The sequence below is a fragment of the Chlamydotis macqueenii genome, chromosome 2 (assembly GCF_036417535.1).
Source record: "Chlamydotis macqueenii isolate bChlMac1 chromosome 2, bChlMac1.mat, whole genome shotgun sequence".
Lineage (NCBI taxonomy): Eukaryota > Metazoa > Chordata > Aves > Otidiformes > Otididae > Chlamydotis > Chlamydotis macqueenii.
Window position 1 is genome coordinate 97,790,719 of NC_141557.1, and position 14,360 is coordinate 97,805,078.

Consider the following 14,360-nt stretch of genomic DNA (forward strand, 5'->3'; position numbering starts at 1 on the left):
ATATTGGTCCTGACAAGATGCATCCCAGACTCCTGAGGGAATTGGCTCATGTAGTTGCCAAGCCACTCTCCATGATATTTCAAAAGTCATCACAGTCAGCTGAAGTCCCTGCTGACTGGAAAAAGTGAAACATTGCACCCATTTTTAAAAAGAGTAAAAAGGAAGCTCCTGGGAACAACCAGCCTGTCAGCCTTACCTCTGTGCCTGGGAAGATCATGGAACAGATCCTCCTAGAAGTTATGCTGAGTCACGTGGAGGACAGGGAGGTGGTTCAAGACAGCCAGCATGGCTTCATGAAGGGCAAGTTCTGCCTGACCAACCTGGTGGCCTTCTGTGATGGAGTGACTACATCACTGGACAAGGGAAGAGGTATGGCCATCGTCTGCTTGGACTTCTATAAGGCCTTTGACATGGTCCCCCACAACATCCTTCTCTCTAAATTGGAGACATATGGTTTCGATGAGTACAGCTCAAATGCGCAAGTGGAGATCAGAGGCAAGACCACTGGCATTCCTCAGGGGTCGGTATTGGGACCACTGCTGTTCAACATCTTTGTCAGTGACATGGACAGTGGGATAGAGTGCACCCTCAGCAAGTTTGCCAACGTCACCAAGCTGTGTGGTGCGGTTGACACACTGGAGGGAAGGGATGCCATCCAGAGGGACCTTGACTGGAGAGGCGGGCCCGTGCAAATCACATGAAGTTCAACAAGGCCAGTTCAAGGTCCTGCACATGCGTCATGGTGATCCCAAGCACAAATTCAGGCCAAACAGAGAATGTATCGAGAGCAGCCCTGAGAAGAAGGACTTGGGGATACTGGTGAATGAGAAGCTAAACATGAGCTAGCAATGTGTGCTTGCAGCCCAGAGGGTCAACTGCATCCTGGGCTGGATCAAAAGAAGCGTGGTCAGCAGGTCAAGGGAGGTGATTCTACCCCTCTATTCTCTTGTCAGACCCCACCTGGAGTACTGCATCCAGCTCTGGAGCCCCCAGCATAAGAAGGACATAGATTTGTGGGAACAAGTCCAGAGGAGGGCCATGAAGATGATCGGAGGGCTGGAGCAGCATTCCTATGAGCACAGGCTGAGAGAGTTGGGGCTGTTCAGTTTGGAGAAGAGAAGGCTCTGGGGAGACCTTACTGCATCCTTTCAGTACTTAAACAGGGCCTAGAAGAAAGAGGGGACAAAATTTTTAGCAGGGCCTGTTGTGATAGGATAAGGGTTAATGGTTTTAAACTAAAAGAGGGTAGATTTAGACTAGACATAAGGAAGAAATTTTGTACAATGGGGATGGTGAAACATTGGAACAGGTTGCCCAGAGAGGTGGTGGATGCCCCATTCCTGTAAACTTTCAAGGCCAGGCTGGACGGGGCTCTGAGCAACCTGGTGTAGTTGGAGATGTCCCTGCTTCTTGCAGGCAGACTGGACTAGATGATCTTTAAAGGTCCCTTCCAACCAAATTATTCTATGATTCTATGATCACAGTTTAGTCAGTACAAGATTTTTAAAACTTAAAGTTTACCTGTTAAAACTCTGTGAAGACAAATATTGTATTCTTCATAGTCCTATTATTCTTCTAAGACTTTAATATAGATTTCTTCTAGTGACTAGAATTCTGTCTTCAGTCACAGCAGTATAATCCCATTATGTTCAGATACTGTTTTGCTCAAGCTTTTTAGGTGCACTGACAACACAGCCTATACCCACAATATCAACTGCTACAGAGGTAATACACTAAATCAACATAGTGTCACATAGAAGCTGCCTACCCTCAAACAGAAGATGAAACAAACCAATCTTGCCTGTACAGCCCAAATCTTCAGAGAAAGACCAAAACAACATGTTATGACACTTTCTACATCAAGAAGATGTGTATTTAGTAGACCAAAATGGGAAAAGTCTTTAAGTTAATGACTAACGATGTAGGAAGCCTTCCTAGTTGCTTTCTCAATGTGTCTTTAGTTGAGATCTCTAAAGGGACTTAAATTAGACCGTTAGACTTGACAGTAGACTATTGTGTTCCTTATGTTTTAGATAACTGCTTTCTATAGGAGAATGTTTAGCCTGAGATATTCAAACTCCTTCTGTGATGCATAGGATCCATCAGGAGTCTCAGGACAGGAATTGTAACTGCCAGCAAGGAGCTGCCTAAGCGAGCTGGTATAAACAGTGGGGACAGATGCATCCTACCCCTCTCTGAATCTAGCACGTTAGCATTGCTAAGATCTACATGCCTCCATCCTGGTGCATTCATGTACACCTTCTCTAAAGACTGTTTAATCAAAATTCTCAGCAGAGATTAGAACTAACATCCCACGCAAGTGCCGAAGTAATTAAGACGGTCAGTCTCTTGTTACATAAAATCTGACAAATCTGAAAGAAGTTTGAGAGCTCCTTCTGAAAACAGCCTCTAGTCTGGCGCTAGGGAGCACATCTAGGGCAAAATTTGGACTTGCGCCATGTTGTCCAAACTTAAAGCTATGCAATGGTCATCACCGGCATCGTTGTCTTGAACAAAGATAACTGTTGCTGTGTTTTGTGTGGGGCTCAAGCTGGTAGACGCACTTTGAGAAGCCTTTACCAGCTTGAGCCCTCTGGGAGCAGTAGAAGGAGAGACAGCTGTTTTGCAAATCCCAGCAGGTGGCCTTAAATACCAAATAGTCCTTAAATTGCACACAATTCTCAAGAATTAGGTGCCCCAAAGCATAATGAGAAGCATGTTTTACATAGCTGGGGAAGATTACCGTTTAAAGTTTATGTACTAGGAGTACAGAGTAGCTGAATTGGGGCACTGGGAGTCCATGTTTTTAACTTGAGCTCATATGTTTCATATAAAAACTTGTCAAGAAACCACAGAAATCTGGAGCTTTCACTAACAACGTCTGCATCCCATTCATCAACCAAGCCATTTTAGGGATTTTCAGGATTTCTGCAGTCATAAAATTGAATCTTTCATTTGTGCAGAATGGCTGAGCCTCAGGAAGGGGGAACATGAGGAGGGCAGATGGAGGGAAAGCAAAGTGTCATGTTCCCTCCGGAACGCTGTATCTCAGACGATAAATCTTATGAACCCCATGGAGCCCTGCAGGCACCTGTAACAGGCAAACAAGGAGCACCTCTGTGATCACCACCATCCTGGCAGCAGGCTGCAGAAAACTCTCAGCTTTTATCCATGTCCGAGTCTCAAAGATGAGCTGCGACTTTTTGAAAAGGAGAGCTCTCTTCCTGAGGCAAGCATTTTACCCAAAATGCCAATAAAAATTAAAAACAATGCTCTCAAATTTATAGTGCATCCTCAGTTTCTGAGGAAACCTACTTACTGTAAAAGCCTCTCCCTTTCTTTAGTTATCATAGAAATAAATATCTTCCTCTCATCTGGAAGATACTAACCATTTTCCATGCTGTTCTCAATTATAAATGAGAATGGGCCAAACCATAACCCCCACAACACTGTTCAAATGATCTTTTTCCATTATAATTGATATTTCAGATTGCTTTATAACTGTCTCAGCTATAAATTTGTGCCCATTGTTTGTAATAAGTGCTGACCTCATTTAAGTATGTTGGCTGTATTCCCAGAATAATGCTTTTGGAAGGAAATCTGTTCATGTTGGGAGAAGTAGGGGAGAGTGACGGATGACCTACAACCCTACAAATCTCATTAATAATTAATTGTAGCAGGAGAAGATAGAAATCTTCTCCATAGTTAATCAGGGTCTCATCCCTTTAAAAACATGATATAGACACACACACACAAGAATTCCTTCTGCCGCTCAAAACAGCTCAGCCCAGACCAGCCCGTTTGTCCATTCAAGGGCTGGCAAATTGTAAATTTGCAGCACAGCTGAGCTGCACGGGACCAAGAGTGCAGGGAATGCAGAACAGGCAACCGCTGCGATGGCAGAGTGTCTGGCAGGAATATGTTTGTATCCTGAATGAAGATGTCACCGGTGTGTGTCCCCACTGCAGCCGGGTCAATACAGTGGGCGACTTGCTTCTGTAGAGCCTGTAAAGGAGTCTGTAGGTTCCCTGCTCCATCTGTGCACAATGCCAGACCCAACAGCAGAAGAGTGCTGCCTGCATCCTTCCTTACTGGAGGCATCTGGGGCTCTGAAAATGTATTAGGGGATGAGATGCTTCTCTGGCACAAAGCTACCCAGCTCGATATACAGCTTACCCACCTCAACTGTCCTACCTGAATGGCTCTGAGACCCCTCTCTGCTCCAGGCAGCTGTCTGCATTTGCCTTGACCCCTCAAGAGCAGCCCCTTCCCATACTCTGCCTGCAGCAGCCACTGCTTTTCTTCCTGCACTTCTTAGGCTGCTGAGAAAGGCAGGGGAAGAGATGTAGGCTCCGGTCCTACAAGAGGAGGTGGGTAAAGCAGAAGAGGAAGGTCAAGAAGGCAAGGGAGTGCCCTGGAGAGGACCATGTCCTGCAGGAGCATGTGGAGGGGGCAGGTGGGAATTGTGCCGAGGGGTAAGGATTGCAAGGGCAACTGCTGCTGCTGTTGCTGGGAAAGGGCCACCCCTTCCGAGGTATCTTGACTCAAATTGCAGCAGTGACAGCAGCGTTGGAAAGTGGGTGAGCAAGAGGCTTTGCCTGGACTAGGCAGCACCTCCAGCCTGCGACACTCCATGAGCTAAGAGAGGATGCCTAATCCACCAAAGCCTTCCAGCCAGGTCTGCTCAGGAACGTGTGTCAGGGTAACATATGTGCTGTGGGCACAAGAATGAAATAAGCTAGCAGACAAGTTCAGCAGCGGGAAAGCAGGGCCAGCAGTTCGGCAGTAAGTCCTGGGTTGAAGTGCCTGGGTGAGTAGGTAGGTGGCTGCAGCCTGCTAGTTTCTGTGGGAGTGCGAAGCAGCTGACTCACCAGTGGCTGGGTTTGTTGCCATTGTTAGCTGAGGTAAAAACTAAGCAAATAATCAAGGAAATTTGCAGTTATTGATGTCCAGTTGTTATTACAAATGAAAGCATGTAAGGGCAAAGCTGAGTTTGTACAGCAAACATAAATCTGTCAGTTTCCAGCTCTCTTGTTCTTGACTGGCAACCAAGCAGTGTTCTTCTAGTGTAGGTTATTTGCCTTTGAAATTTTTGATGTTTTTTTCCACAGGTAAAAAAAAAACAGAAGGTGAATTTTTATTCTGCAACTGAAATTAATCCCCAAATCCTATCATCATAGACCTCTAATTTCCTGGATGACCACATGGGTTGCAGCTGTATAAAAGGGAAGATTATTTCTATGACATGGCAGTGGACAAATGTGATGGTCTGAAAGGAAGGGTATGAAAGTCAATAGGAGTGCACTTTTTTTCTTTCTCCTTCTTGTCTGTCCCTGCAGTGTGATCAGAAAAAGCTAGAAAACACAGAAATCATGTCTTGGGTCTTAGTGATGGTTCCTCTCTCTGTCATTCCTTTCCCTCCAATACCATCTGCTGCCATACACTCTCACCGGGCTTCACCTAGTCTGTAGGCTGAGTTACTTATTTACAACGTCTTGAGTTCATTTATGGTTTTACTGCATTGCCAGAATTTTTCTGAGGAATGCAAGAGAAGGAAAATAATCTTTTGCAGCATTCATGTTGCAGAAAAATCTAATTAAATTTCAGAGGATGAAGACAGTTTCCTTATACTAAAGACTTTCGCTTACTGAATTGCAAAAGCATATTGCAAATAACAAAGAGGCTAAAACTTAAAAATGCGCCAAAGAAAAAAGCAAACAAAAAATTGCCACAGTAATGTTTTATGCCAGAAATCATTAGACAACTGCAATTGAAAGGCCATTATCATCTCCCACTATAATAAAAGACATTATAATTGCAGTTTGAACAACTAGGGTGACACTTTCTACATTGTATATTTGTCTCCCATGGAACCCATCTTGGCACTGCTGTTTATTAATGTAGAAGATAATCATACAATGAATGGTTGGATTGATAAGAGTATATTGAGAATAGCTGCTAAAAATAGCTAAAAGAACAATGCACATTATATCGCTACTGGAATCCTTGAAAACAAACAGGATGCATTGTCTTTAAAAATTACTAAAAGTATAACATAAAGATAGCTGTAGCATTTACAGAAATTTGTTCCCATCAGAACTAATTCCAAGTTTCACATTTTTTTCTTGTGAAAGCAAGAATCTGTCCTAGTGAGCAAAACAAATCACATAGGTAATTAGATATTGGGTACAAGGTAGGTATATATCTCTGTATTGTAATATCACCTATATTTGTCAAGTTAGAAAACACACTAGTTTTAAATTAATGTTTTTTCTGGATGTCAGCCAATTCCTCTTATAATGTTTTCCTTCTTTTACTGTTTCAGTTATTTGGGTGTTTCCTAGCCTGGGAGACACGAAATGTCAGCATTCCTGCTTTGAATGATAGCAAGTACATCGGAATGAGTGTATACAACGTGGGAATAATGTGCATTATTGGTGCTGCTGTTTCATTCCTTACTCGGGACCAACCCAATGTGCAGTTCTGCATCGTTGCTTTAGTCATAATATTCTGCAGCACCATTACTCTCTGCCTTGTGTTTGTACCTAAGGTAGGTGAATTTTTTTAGGTGAATTTGGATTTTTTTCCTTCTATTTTGTAATTGTGAAAAATTGTGAATTTTTTTTTTCAAATGTTCATTGCCTTTTCAAGTACAGGGGATATGTGTGAATTCTAAACAAAACCCATGTGTAATCTCTCATCTCTGTATCCTGAGAGGAAGAACAAAGCTTCAGGAGATTTTGGAGAATGTGGAATATGCAAAGTTAGAGGAGTGCGAATGTATGCATTTTTAATGCCTGTATCTTTACTGAATCTGTGACTGGGGAAGCAAAGTTTGTTTTCTGTAATTTCAATAGGTTAGTCTCCATTTCTGACTTTTAGGAACTTTTTGGAAAGGATGATAAGGGGGAATTGAGGAGGGACAGGTCCAGTCGTCTACTCTGCCACATTTTATATGGACCCTAAGCAAGATAATCAGGATCTCTACTTCTATACCTACAAAACAGTAGGACCTTTTTAGTTCGCTGGCATGCTGTAAGGTCAACTCTGGTGAAACCTCTAAGATGTTCAAGTATGGTATACAATAGACTTTATCAGTACTTAGAGGAAAACTATGTGTGCTGCAAGTGCTGACATTGAAGATATATTTATTAACGAGTATATTCATGGACTAAGTGTGGCACAGACTGGGAGGTATATGCTTTCATTTCTTTTTGCTCTTTTGGGCTCTGAGGATGTGTTTGATGTGTGTTGTTGGTAGAACTGAGAAGACACCAACAGAGGGCTGGAACTTGATCTTTTCACTTGCAGAGTTAAGCTTTAAACACAAGTATGACAGCTCTTGAATGAAGGGAAAACTTGTTTCTACATAAGCTTACTCTGACAAAGCCTCTGGAGAATGTATTTGATATTTTGGAAGCAAAATGTATAATTGTATTCATTTTAAGTGACTTGCATAAACCTAGTTTATCACCCCAAATCAGATGTGCATGCAGCTGGATGTCTGCAATATGCAAGGCGAAAGTCAAGATACGGGTCCTTTCACATCTGGAATCTATTTTCAGTTTTTTCAAATCAGTAGTGATAAAAAGTTTGTGATTCTTTACTGGTCCACGTTCAATCAAAGTACTGAGCAAATTATAGCAAATAGGTTCTAGTGCTACGTGTCATCTCTGGTGATGGTTCTAACAGGGGGACCAAGAATTATATGTATAAAAGAAACAAGGGAATAAATTTATCTCAAAGTGTTCCCTCTGAAGGAAATTAGAGGCACAAACTAGCAATGGAAGCTGACTTCTGATCTGCAAAAAAAGCGAAGTAATTCGTTCTTCAGGACCAACTAACCAGGATGTTTTTACAAGTGCTGCAATTCACTTCTCAAAAAGCTGCACAGACATATATAGTTGTATTTTTATTCTGGATCTTAGGGAAGAATCAGACCTTCATTCTAAATTAAGGGAGAATTCACAAACTCAGCAATGGAGAGTACTTCGAAATACTGCAAAATTTAAGTGTGTAAGCGGTATGAAAATGCATATTAAAACTCTGATGCCAAAAATACCTCCACAGAATGTCAGAACTCTCTTCAAAGAGAAAATATTATTAATGCTGTGACATGCTCTTCTGCCCCTTTGCTTTCATGCTCCTTTGCCCATCCTTCTTTCCTGCTGCCACAGGCTCTGAAATGACTTTTCTGCTTTTTTTTTTAACCCCTTCATCTGCTCTTCTTTTAAACCTCAGTTACCCTGCCCTTATTTTTCCTCTCAGCAATTTCTGCTCAAAATACAAACGTGAACCTTAGCCTTCTATCGTGAAATACTTCATCTCATTCCATGTATTATCAGGTTTCCAAATGCTTAGCTATTTTTCATTTAAAATGGCCACTGGGTAAGGTACAAAAAAAAAAAGAGGTTGGAGTAGGAGCTGGAATGCAGCACTTCCAATGCCCATGTGAGTGCTTTCACAGCTGGAGAGTTCTTCTTCTTGCACTCATATGTTGTGCCCTACATTTCTTCTCGACGTGCTGTGCCACAGTTACAGCAGGACGGCTGGTAAGCATGCTCTCCTGCAACCTGCTCCAGCACAGGCTTCACAATAGCTTGTCTGGACTCCACAGAAGATAGGATCCAACACCACCCAGCTTGTACATCTAGGTAAGATGTCAGCGTGAGACAGGCACCAAATCTTTCCCCTTAACAAGTATGTAGTCAGTTAGTACGATTCTGGTGACATAGGAAGATTGCTGGTGAAATACTAAAGCCTGTGGCTCATCAATGCTGGAGGTGATGTTGACTTGGAAGACTGCACTTTTTAACTGTAGCCAGACAGATGCAAGCAGTAAGGTGGTTTTGGGCCAGATGAGTACTTCTACTTCCCTGCTATGCAGATACATTCCTTTTAACTAAACTTCAGCAGTGTCCTGGGCCAACAGTGCTGGAATTCAATTTTGCCTCACAGCCCTTTTAGGAATCTGAATAGGCAACTATTCAGCAATAAAAGCAAACTAGGGAACAAAACATGACATTTTCCCCTTACTTCTTGTCAGCTCTACTAATCTTATTTACTTATAACATGGCAATTACTATACTTCTCCAGTTAAATGTCCACCTCATCCACTGTAATTTTGTTCTGCACCAAGTGCTTCAGAAAAACACAAGGAAAATCCCATAGTAGAGTAAGGTAGAGCAGGGAAAAAAAGTTGATCACTCTCTCTGTTTAAAGGTATCCTCAAATACAAATTTTGATATCCATTATACTCCGTCCTACTTAGAGTAATTGCAAACATTCTTGTTATTCAATCAAAAAATGTCCAAACATTTTAAAAACTATTATAGATTACTGGGTTCAAGGATATCTTGTAGAAGTGATCTGCAGAATTCAAACATACATTATGCATCTTTTTCATTAGAAGTTAACTGCTATGTCTAATTATCTTTTTAAGAGTCGACATGTCTGTAGTATTTTTCAGCATACTCATAAATTATTTAAAAGAAGCAATCCTAATATGTATTCTCTGTTCATGAAGTAATTTTCCCATGTTTATCAAACTTCCACGTCCTTCCTTTTTTTCTTCTTCATTCCTTTTGAGACAGAACACTGTGCTCACTTCTAGTCACCCACTGAGTGTATACTGTTGTGGGCTGCAATGGCATTAACACATTCATTCTCATCCAGTTTCCTGTAGAGCACCAAGGCAAAATCAGTTCTAGGGGGGCAGGATTAAAACATTAATTTTCTATGTTGGTAGCATTTTTTAGCTATTTGGCATTGACTCTGTAGACATTCAGCGTTGACTCTTTGTCAAAATTGAAACTGCACAGATGTGAGGCAGCAAAACACAAGTTCCACTGACTTTATGGCCAGAAAAAAAGAAAAAACCCCATCTAACCTCATCCCTTACACAATGTGAGCCAACAACATTGCCCATGGACTTTTCCATCTAATCCACACCATATGAATGAATTCATTATGGCATATGTCCTTGTGTCAAAACATCCAGTCTTTAGCTATAAATTCCCAGATGAAGATAAGTCAATTGATGGATGGCTATACTTCTATCTTATATGCAGTTTGAACTTAGACCACATCAAATTGCAGAGCTTTTTTTTTCTTGTAACACTTTTGCCTGCTAATTTAAGAATCCTTGTAATCATCATTCTTCACCTTTAACTTAATTTTAATGCAATTTTTGGTCTATGAGTTAGACACACCAATCATTACAACCAGCCTAATAAGGATCAAAGAAATGAGGGAGAGGAGAGGCAGGGGGCTCTAGGAAGACTCAGTTACAGCAGGTTACTCAGGGCCTTGAGCAGTTGGGTCTTGATTATCTCCAGGGATGAATACTCCCCAACCTCTCTGAGCATCTGACCACACTCACAGTAGAAAAAGGTTTTTTTCTGATGTTTAGATGAAATTTCCTGGTTTTCAGTTTGTGCCTCCCTTCCTTTCATTGGGCACCACTGAGAAGAGTCTGGCTCCATCCTCTTTACTCTCCCTCATTGCATAGTTATACACCTGAATGATGTCCCCCCCGATCTCTTCCATGTCAAGGCTAAACAATCATCAGCTTCTGCTTGTATCAGAAAGGCTCCAATCCTTTTTCAGCTTCTTTGTGGCCCTTCACTGGGTTTTCTTTAGTACACCCATATCTCTCTTGTACTGGGGAGCCCAAACGTGGACACAACACTCTTGGTGTGCTCTAACCAGCGCTAAGTAGAAAGGAAGGATCACCTCCATTGGCCCAGGGTACTGCTGGCTCATATTCCACTTAATGTCCACTACAATCCCCAGTGCCTTTACTGAAAAGCTGTTTTCCAGCCAAACACCCCTCAGCCTGTTTCAGTAGATGCTTGGGGTTTCTTTCTCCCCAAGGGCAGGACTTGGTATTTCCCTTTGCTCAGCTTCAGGAGATTCCTATTGGCCTAGATCTCCAGTCTCTTGACATCCCGCTGAAAGGCAGTGCAATCATCTGATGTGTCAACTCCTCCTTGTCTTTGGGGATCATCTGCAAACTTGCTGAGTGTGTGCTCTGTCTCACCATCCAGGTCACTAATAAAGATATTAAATGGCATTGGTCCTAGCGTGAACCCCTGAGGCACAGCCCTAGTGACTGACTTCCACAGTCCTTTAAGTGTGGCAGTTCAGCCAGTTTTAAGTCCATCTCACTGTCGCTTACCTAGTCACTACTTCAACTGTGAAGACATTATGGGAGACAGTGTTGAAATCTTTGCTTAAGTCAAGAAAAATAACTCTCTCCCCTTGTCTACCAGCCCAGACATCTTACTGAAGAAAGCTATCAGGTTGTTCAGGCAGGATTTCCTCTTCATAAATCAACGATGACCGCTTCTAACCACCTTCGTGCTCTTAACATATTTGGAAATGGTTCCCAGGACGATTTGCTGCAGCACCTTCCATGGACTGAGGTGAAGGTGACCAGGCAGTATTTCCCCAGATCCTCCTCCTCACTTCTCTTGAACATAGCTGTGATATTTCCTTTCTCCCAGTCCTCAGGAACCTCTCCCAGTCAACATCAATTTCCGAAGGTAATTGAAAGTGGCCTCGCAATGACATCAGCCAGCTCCCTTAGACCTCAGGGATACACACATCAAGCTGTGTGAACTTGTGATGTTCAATTGCTTTAGGGGTCTGGGATTTCTGAAGACAAGTTTTACCAGTAAAGACTAAGGTGAAGAAGGCATTGAGTACCTCAGCCTTTTCCATCTCCTGTATCACCCCCCAAAAAAAGGACATTCCTTGTCTTCATTTATTGTCTGTCATCCCAATCTGCAGAGTTGGTCTGTAAATGCATGCCAGGGACCAAGTGCTTCAGTGTCTGATGAGTCAGATCCCTCTCTGTCAGAACTTGGGTCTTTATTTCATGCCACCGCAGCTGCAGAATGGTTTTGTGCTCTGGAGAACAAGAGGAACCAATTTCAAAATGGTGCTATACCACAAAATCTGGCTGTGCTGTGCTTTCAAAATGATTGTCCCTTCTTTCTTTTTAGACAGCTCAACACCTTTGGATTTATGATACCATGCCTATGCTCTCAGGGCAGAGAGCTCCTTCAGCTTTGTCTGTGTACAAATATGTATGTATGCTGCTTGGCAAGTAATCATAAATTCTGTATTCTCTAGAGTAATCTGAGAAGCTCTCTCCCCTTGCCAAACAGCTAGTAGCTTTCTCTCTTCGTGTTGAGGTGATATTTTCACATTGTCACTGAGTGTTAAATCTTACTTATATTTGCTTAAATTAAATATGTTTAAGGTTAACCTTTTTTTTTTAAGTGGCTTATTTAATTTATTTGAACAGATTTGGTTTATTTTGGGTCACTAAAATATAATTAAGTTTCTGTTATCTCCAGAGTGCAATCTCCCATGAGTTCTTTCTGTTAATACTCCTGCTTCATGCCTCTCTGCTTGAGTGTTACTTGTAAAAGTAGGAAAGGAGAAATTTCAGATGAAACTGTGCTTGGGAAGAGAAGGGCTTGATGTGTTTGGTTTGTTTTTTTTTTCTTAAAGAATGAATATATCCTTTGAAAGTATAAAGATATCAATGAAGGAGAAAAATATGTTTTATGAAATATTAGCATATATTTTTAACATAATTAAAATCCAGTTAAATATATTTTAAATGAATTTTTCCTAATTTTTTTAACATTCCCTTTGTAAAATCATTTTAGTTCAACTTGTTCTGTAAAGTTATTCAGAAATCATCTCAAGCATTGCACATGGCAAGCGGAGATCACTTTCCAGAATTTTGTACTTGGAAGTCTGAAAGGAACTCTTGGTTTGCCTTTCAATATTTTGAGATACAAAAGAAATAGCTGCAAAAATAAAACTGTGGAAAGGATTTCTTAAGGCTTTTAAACCTTTCAGCTCATCACACTGAGGACAAATCCAGATGCCGCCACACAGAACAGACGATTTCAATTCACTCAAAATCAAAAGAAAGAAGATTCAAAAACATCAACATCAGTCACTAGCGTCAATCAGACCAGCACATCTCGACTAGAAGGATTGCAGTCAGAGAACCACCGCTTGAGAATGAAAATTACAGAGGTATTGTTTATTGTATATACTGCCTAGGCAATTTTTTAAATTAATTTTTGTTCCAATTCTGTAATCTGCTTAAATGTTGACTACTTTTTAGAGGAAAAAATTAGCTTTCCCCATAGAAAAGTATTAAAATTTAGGAAACAGATTATTTATATGAATAGCTAATTAATATAGTGAATACTTAGGAGGTACAATAAAATGAAGATACTTCTTAGCAAATTAAAATGAAACTTCCCCTATTAATATGTAACAGGCAAATTACCCTGCTGCTGCACATGGATGTGCTGAGCACCATAGAACAATAGCTGTGGAAAAGCAACCTTTACATGCAGGCGTAACAGAGACCTGCAGCCCCAGGGACGCTTACGTGCCATCTTTGTGGGTTCAGAGACTGCTGTTGCTGTTGTTTCTCAGCCTTTCTGAGAGTCTGCTCAAAAACTTGCTAAATAGATTTTTACATCTGCCATGAAGCAGAATTTCGTATTTTCTTAAGGTAAAGAAGACCTTTACGATCATGTAAGCCAACACTTTTGGCACAAAGGCCATGATGTTTCTCTCTACCGAGAGAAAGGCTAAGCACATGAAGTGCCTGAGTTCTGTTTGAGCTATAACATGTACATTTTTAATGATGTCCATCCTTGCTCACGAGACTTCAAACAATGACAAATCAGCCTTGAAGACTGCCCTTTTTGCGAGACAAGATAACAATAAATGATCTAAACATTACAAAAATTAATCTCTTCTTGCCTATCTTGTGAAGTATTCTTATACCTTGAAGAAAAGGTATTTTATTGCAACCAGTACTTCTTCATCTAGATCTTAACTAAAGACTATTGCCTAGGTAACCAAAATATGTTTATTCAGACTACCAAACACTCCAAAAGCAAAAGTTATCTATCCCTGCCTTGTTAAAAAAATTTAGTTCAGCTTTGCCAAGTCCCTTCCATGTGAGAGCCTTGCAATTTTTAATGAAGGATCAGCTGGCTACTGGCTATTTCAGCTTCTTTATCCTGCTGTAGTTTTTCTACTAATCCTCCTAACTCACAAGATATCAACCTGTGCCTTGCAAGGCTCGTGGTGGTGATCACAGTTAAGGTTGGTCAGGGCAATTGAGCCGTGTTAGTGCACACAGGACCCTAATCCTCTTTTTAGACTTTGCTTAAATAGATTAAATTAAATACCAGAACCAGTAGGTCCAAATAAGTGTTTCATGGTCAAGGGAATTTGGAGCCTGCTCTACTGTGGCTAGTAGCTGCACCTCTGGCTTATCTACCTTCAGTTGCTATATCCCAGTTCTATAA

General features: G+C 41.2%; 2 protein-coding genes across 3 annotated transcripts in view; one reads left to right on the forward strand and one right to left on the reverse strand.

Moving 5' to 3' along the window:
* Window positions 1-14,360, forward strand: part of GABBR2 (gamma-aminobutyric acid type B receptor subunit 2) — a 488,684-nt gene that overhangs the window by 454,764 nt on the left and 19,560 nt on the right. Inside the window, exons 15-16 of the mRNA XM_086740482.1 lie at window positions 6,326-6,550; window positions 12,880-13,062. Of these exons, the coding sequence (XP_086596608.1) occupies window positions 6,326-6,550; window positions 12,880-13,062 (408 nt within the window). The remainder of the gene's footprint in view (window positions 1-6,325; window positions 6,551-12,879; window positions 13,063-14,360) is intronic.
* Window positions 1-14,360, reverse strand: part of ABITRAM (actin binding transcription modulator) — a 301,888-nt gene that overhangs the window by 77,412 nt on the left and 210,116 nt on the right. The window lies entirely within an intron of this gene.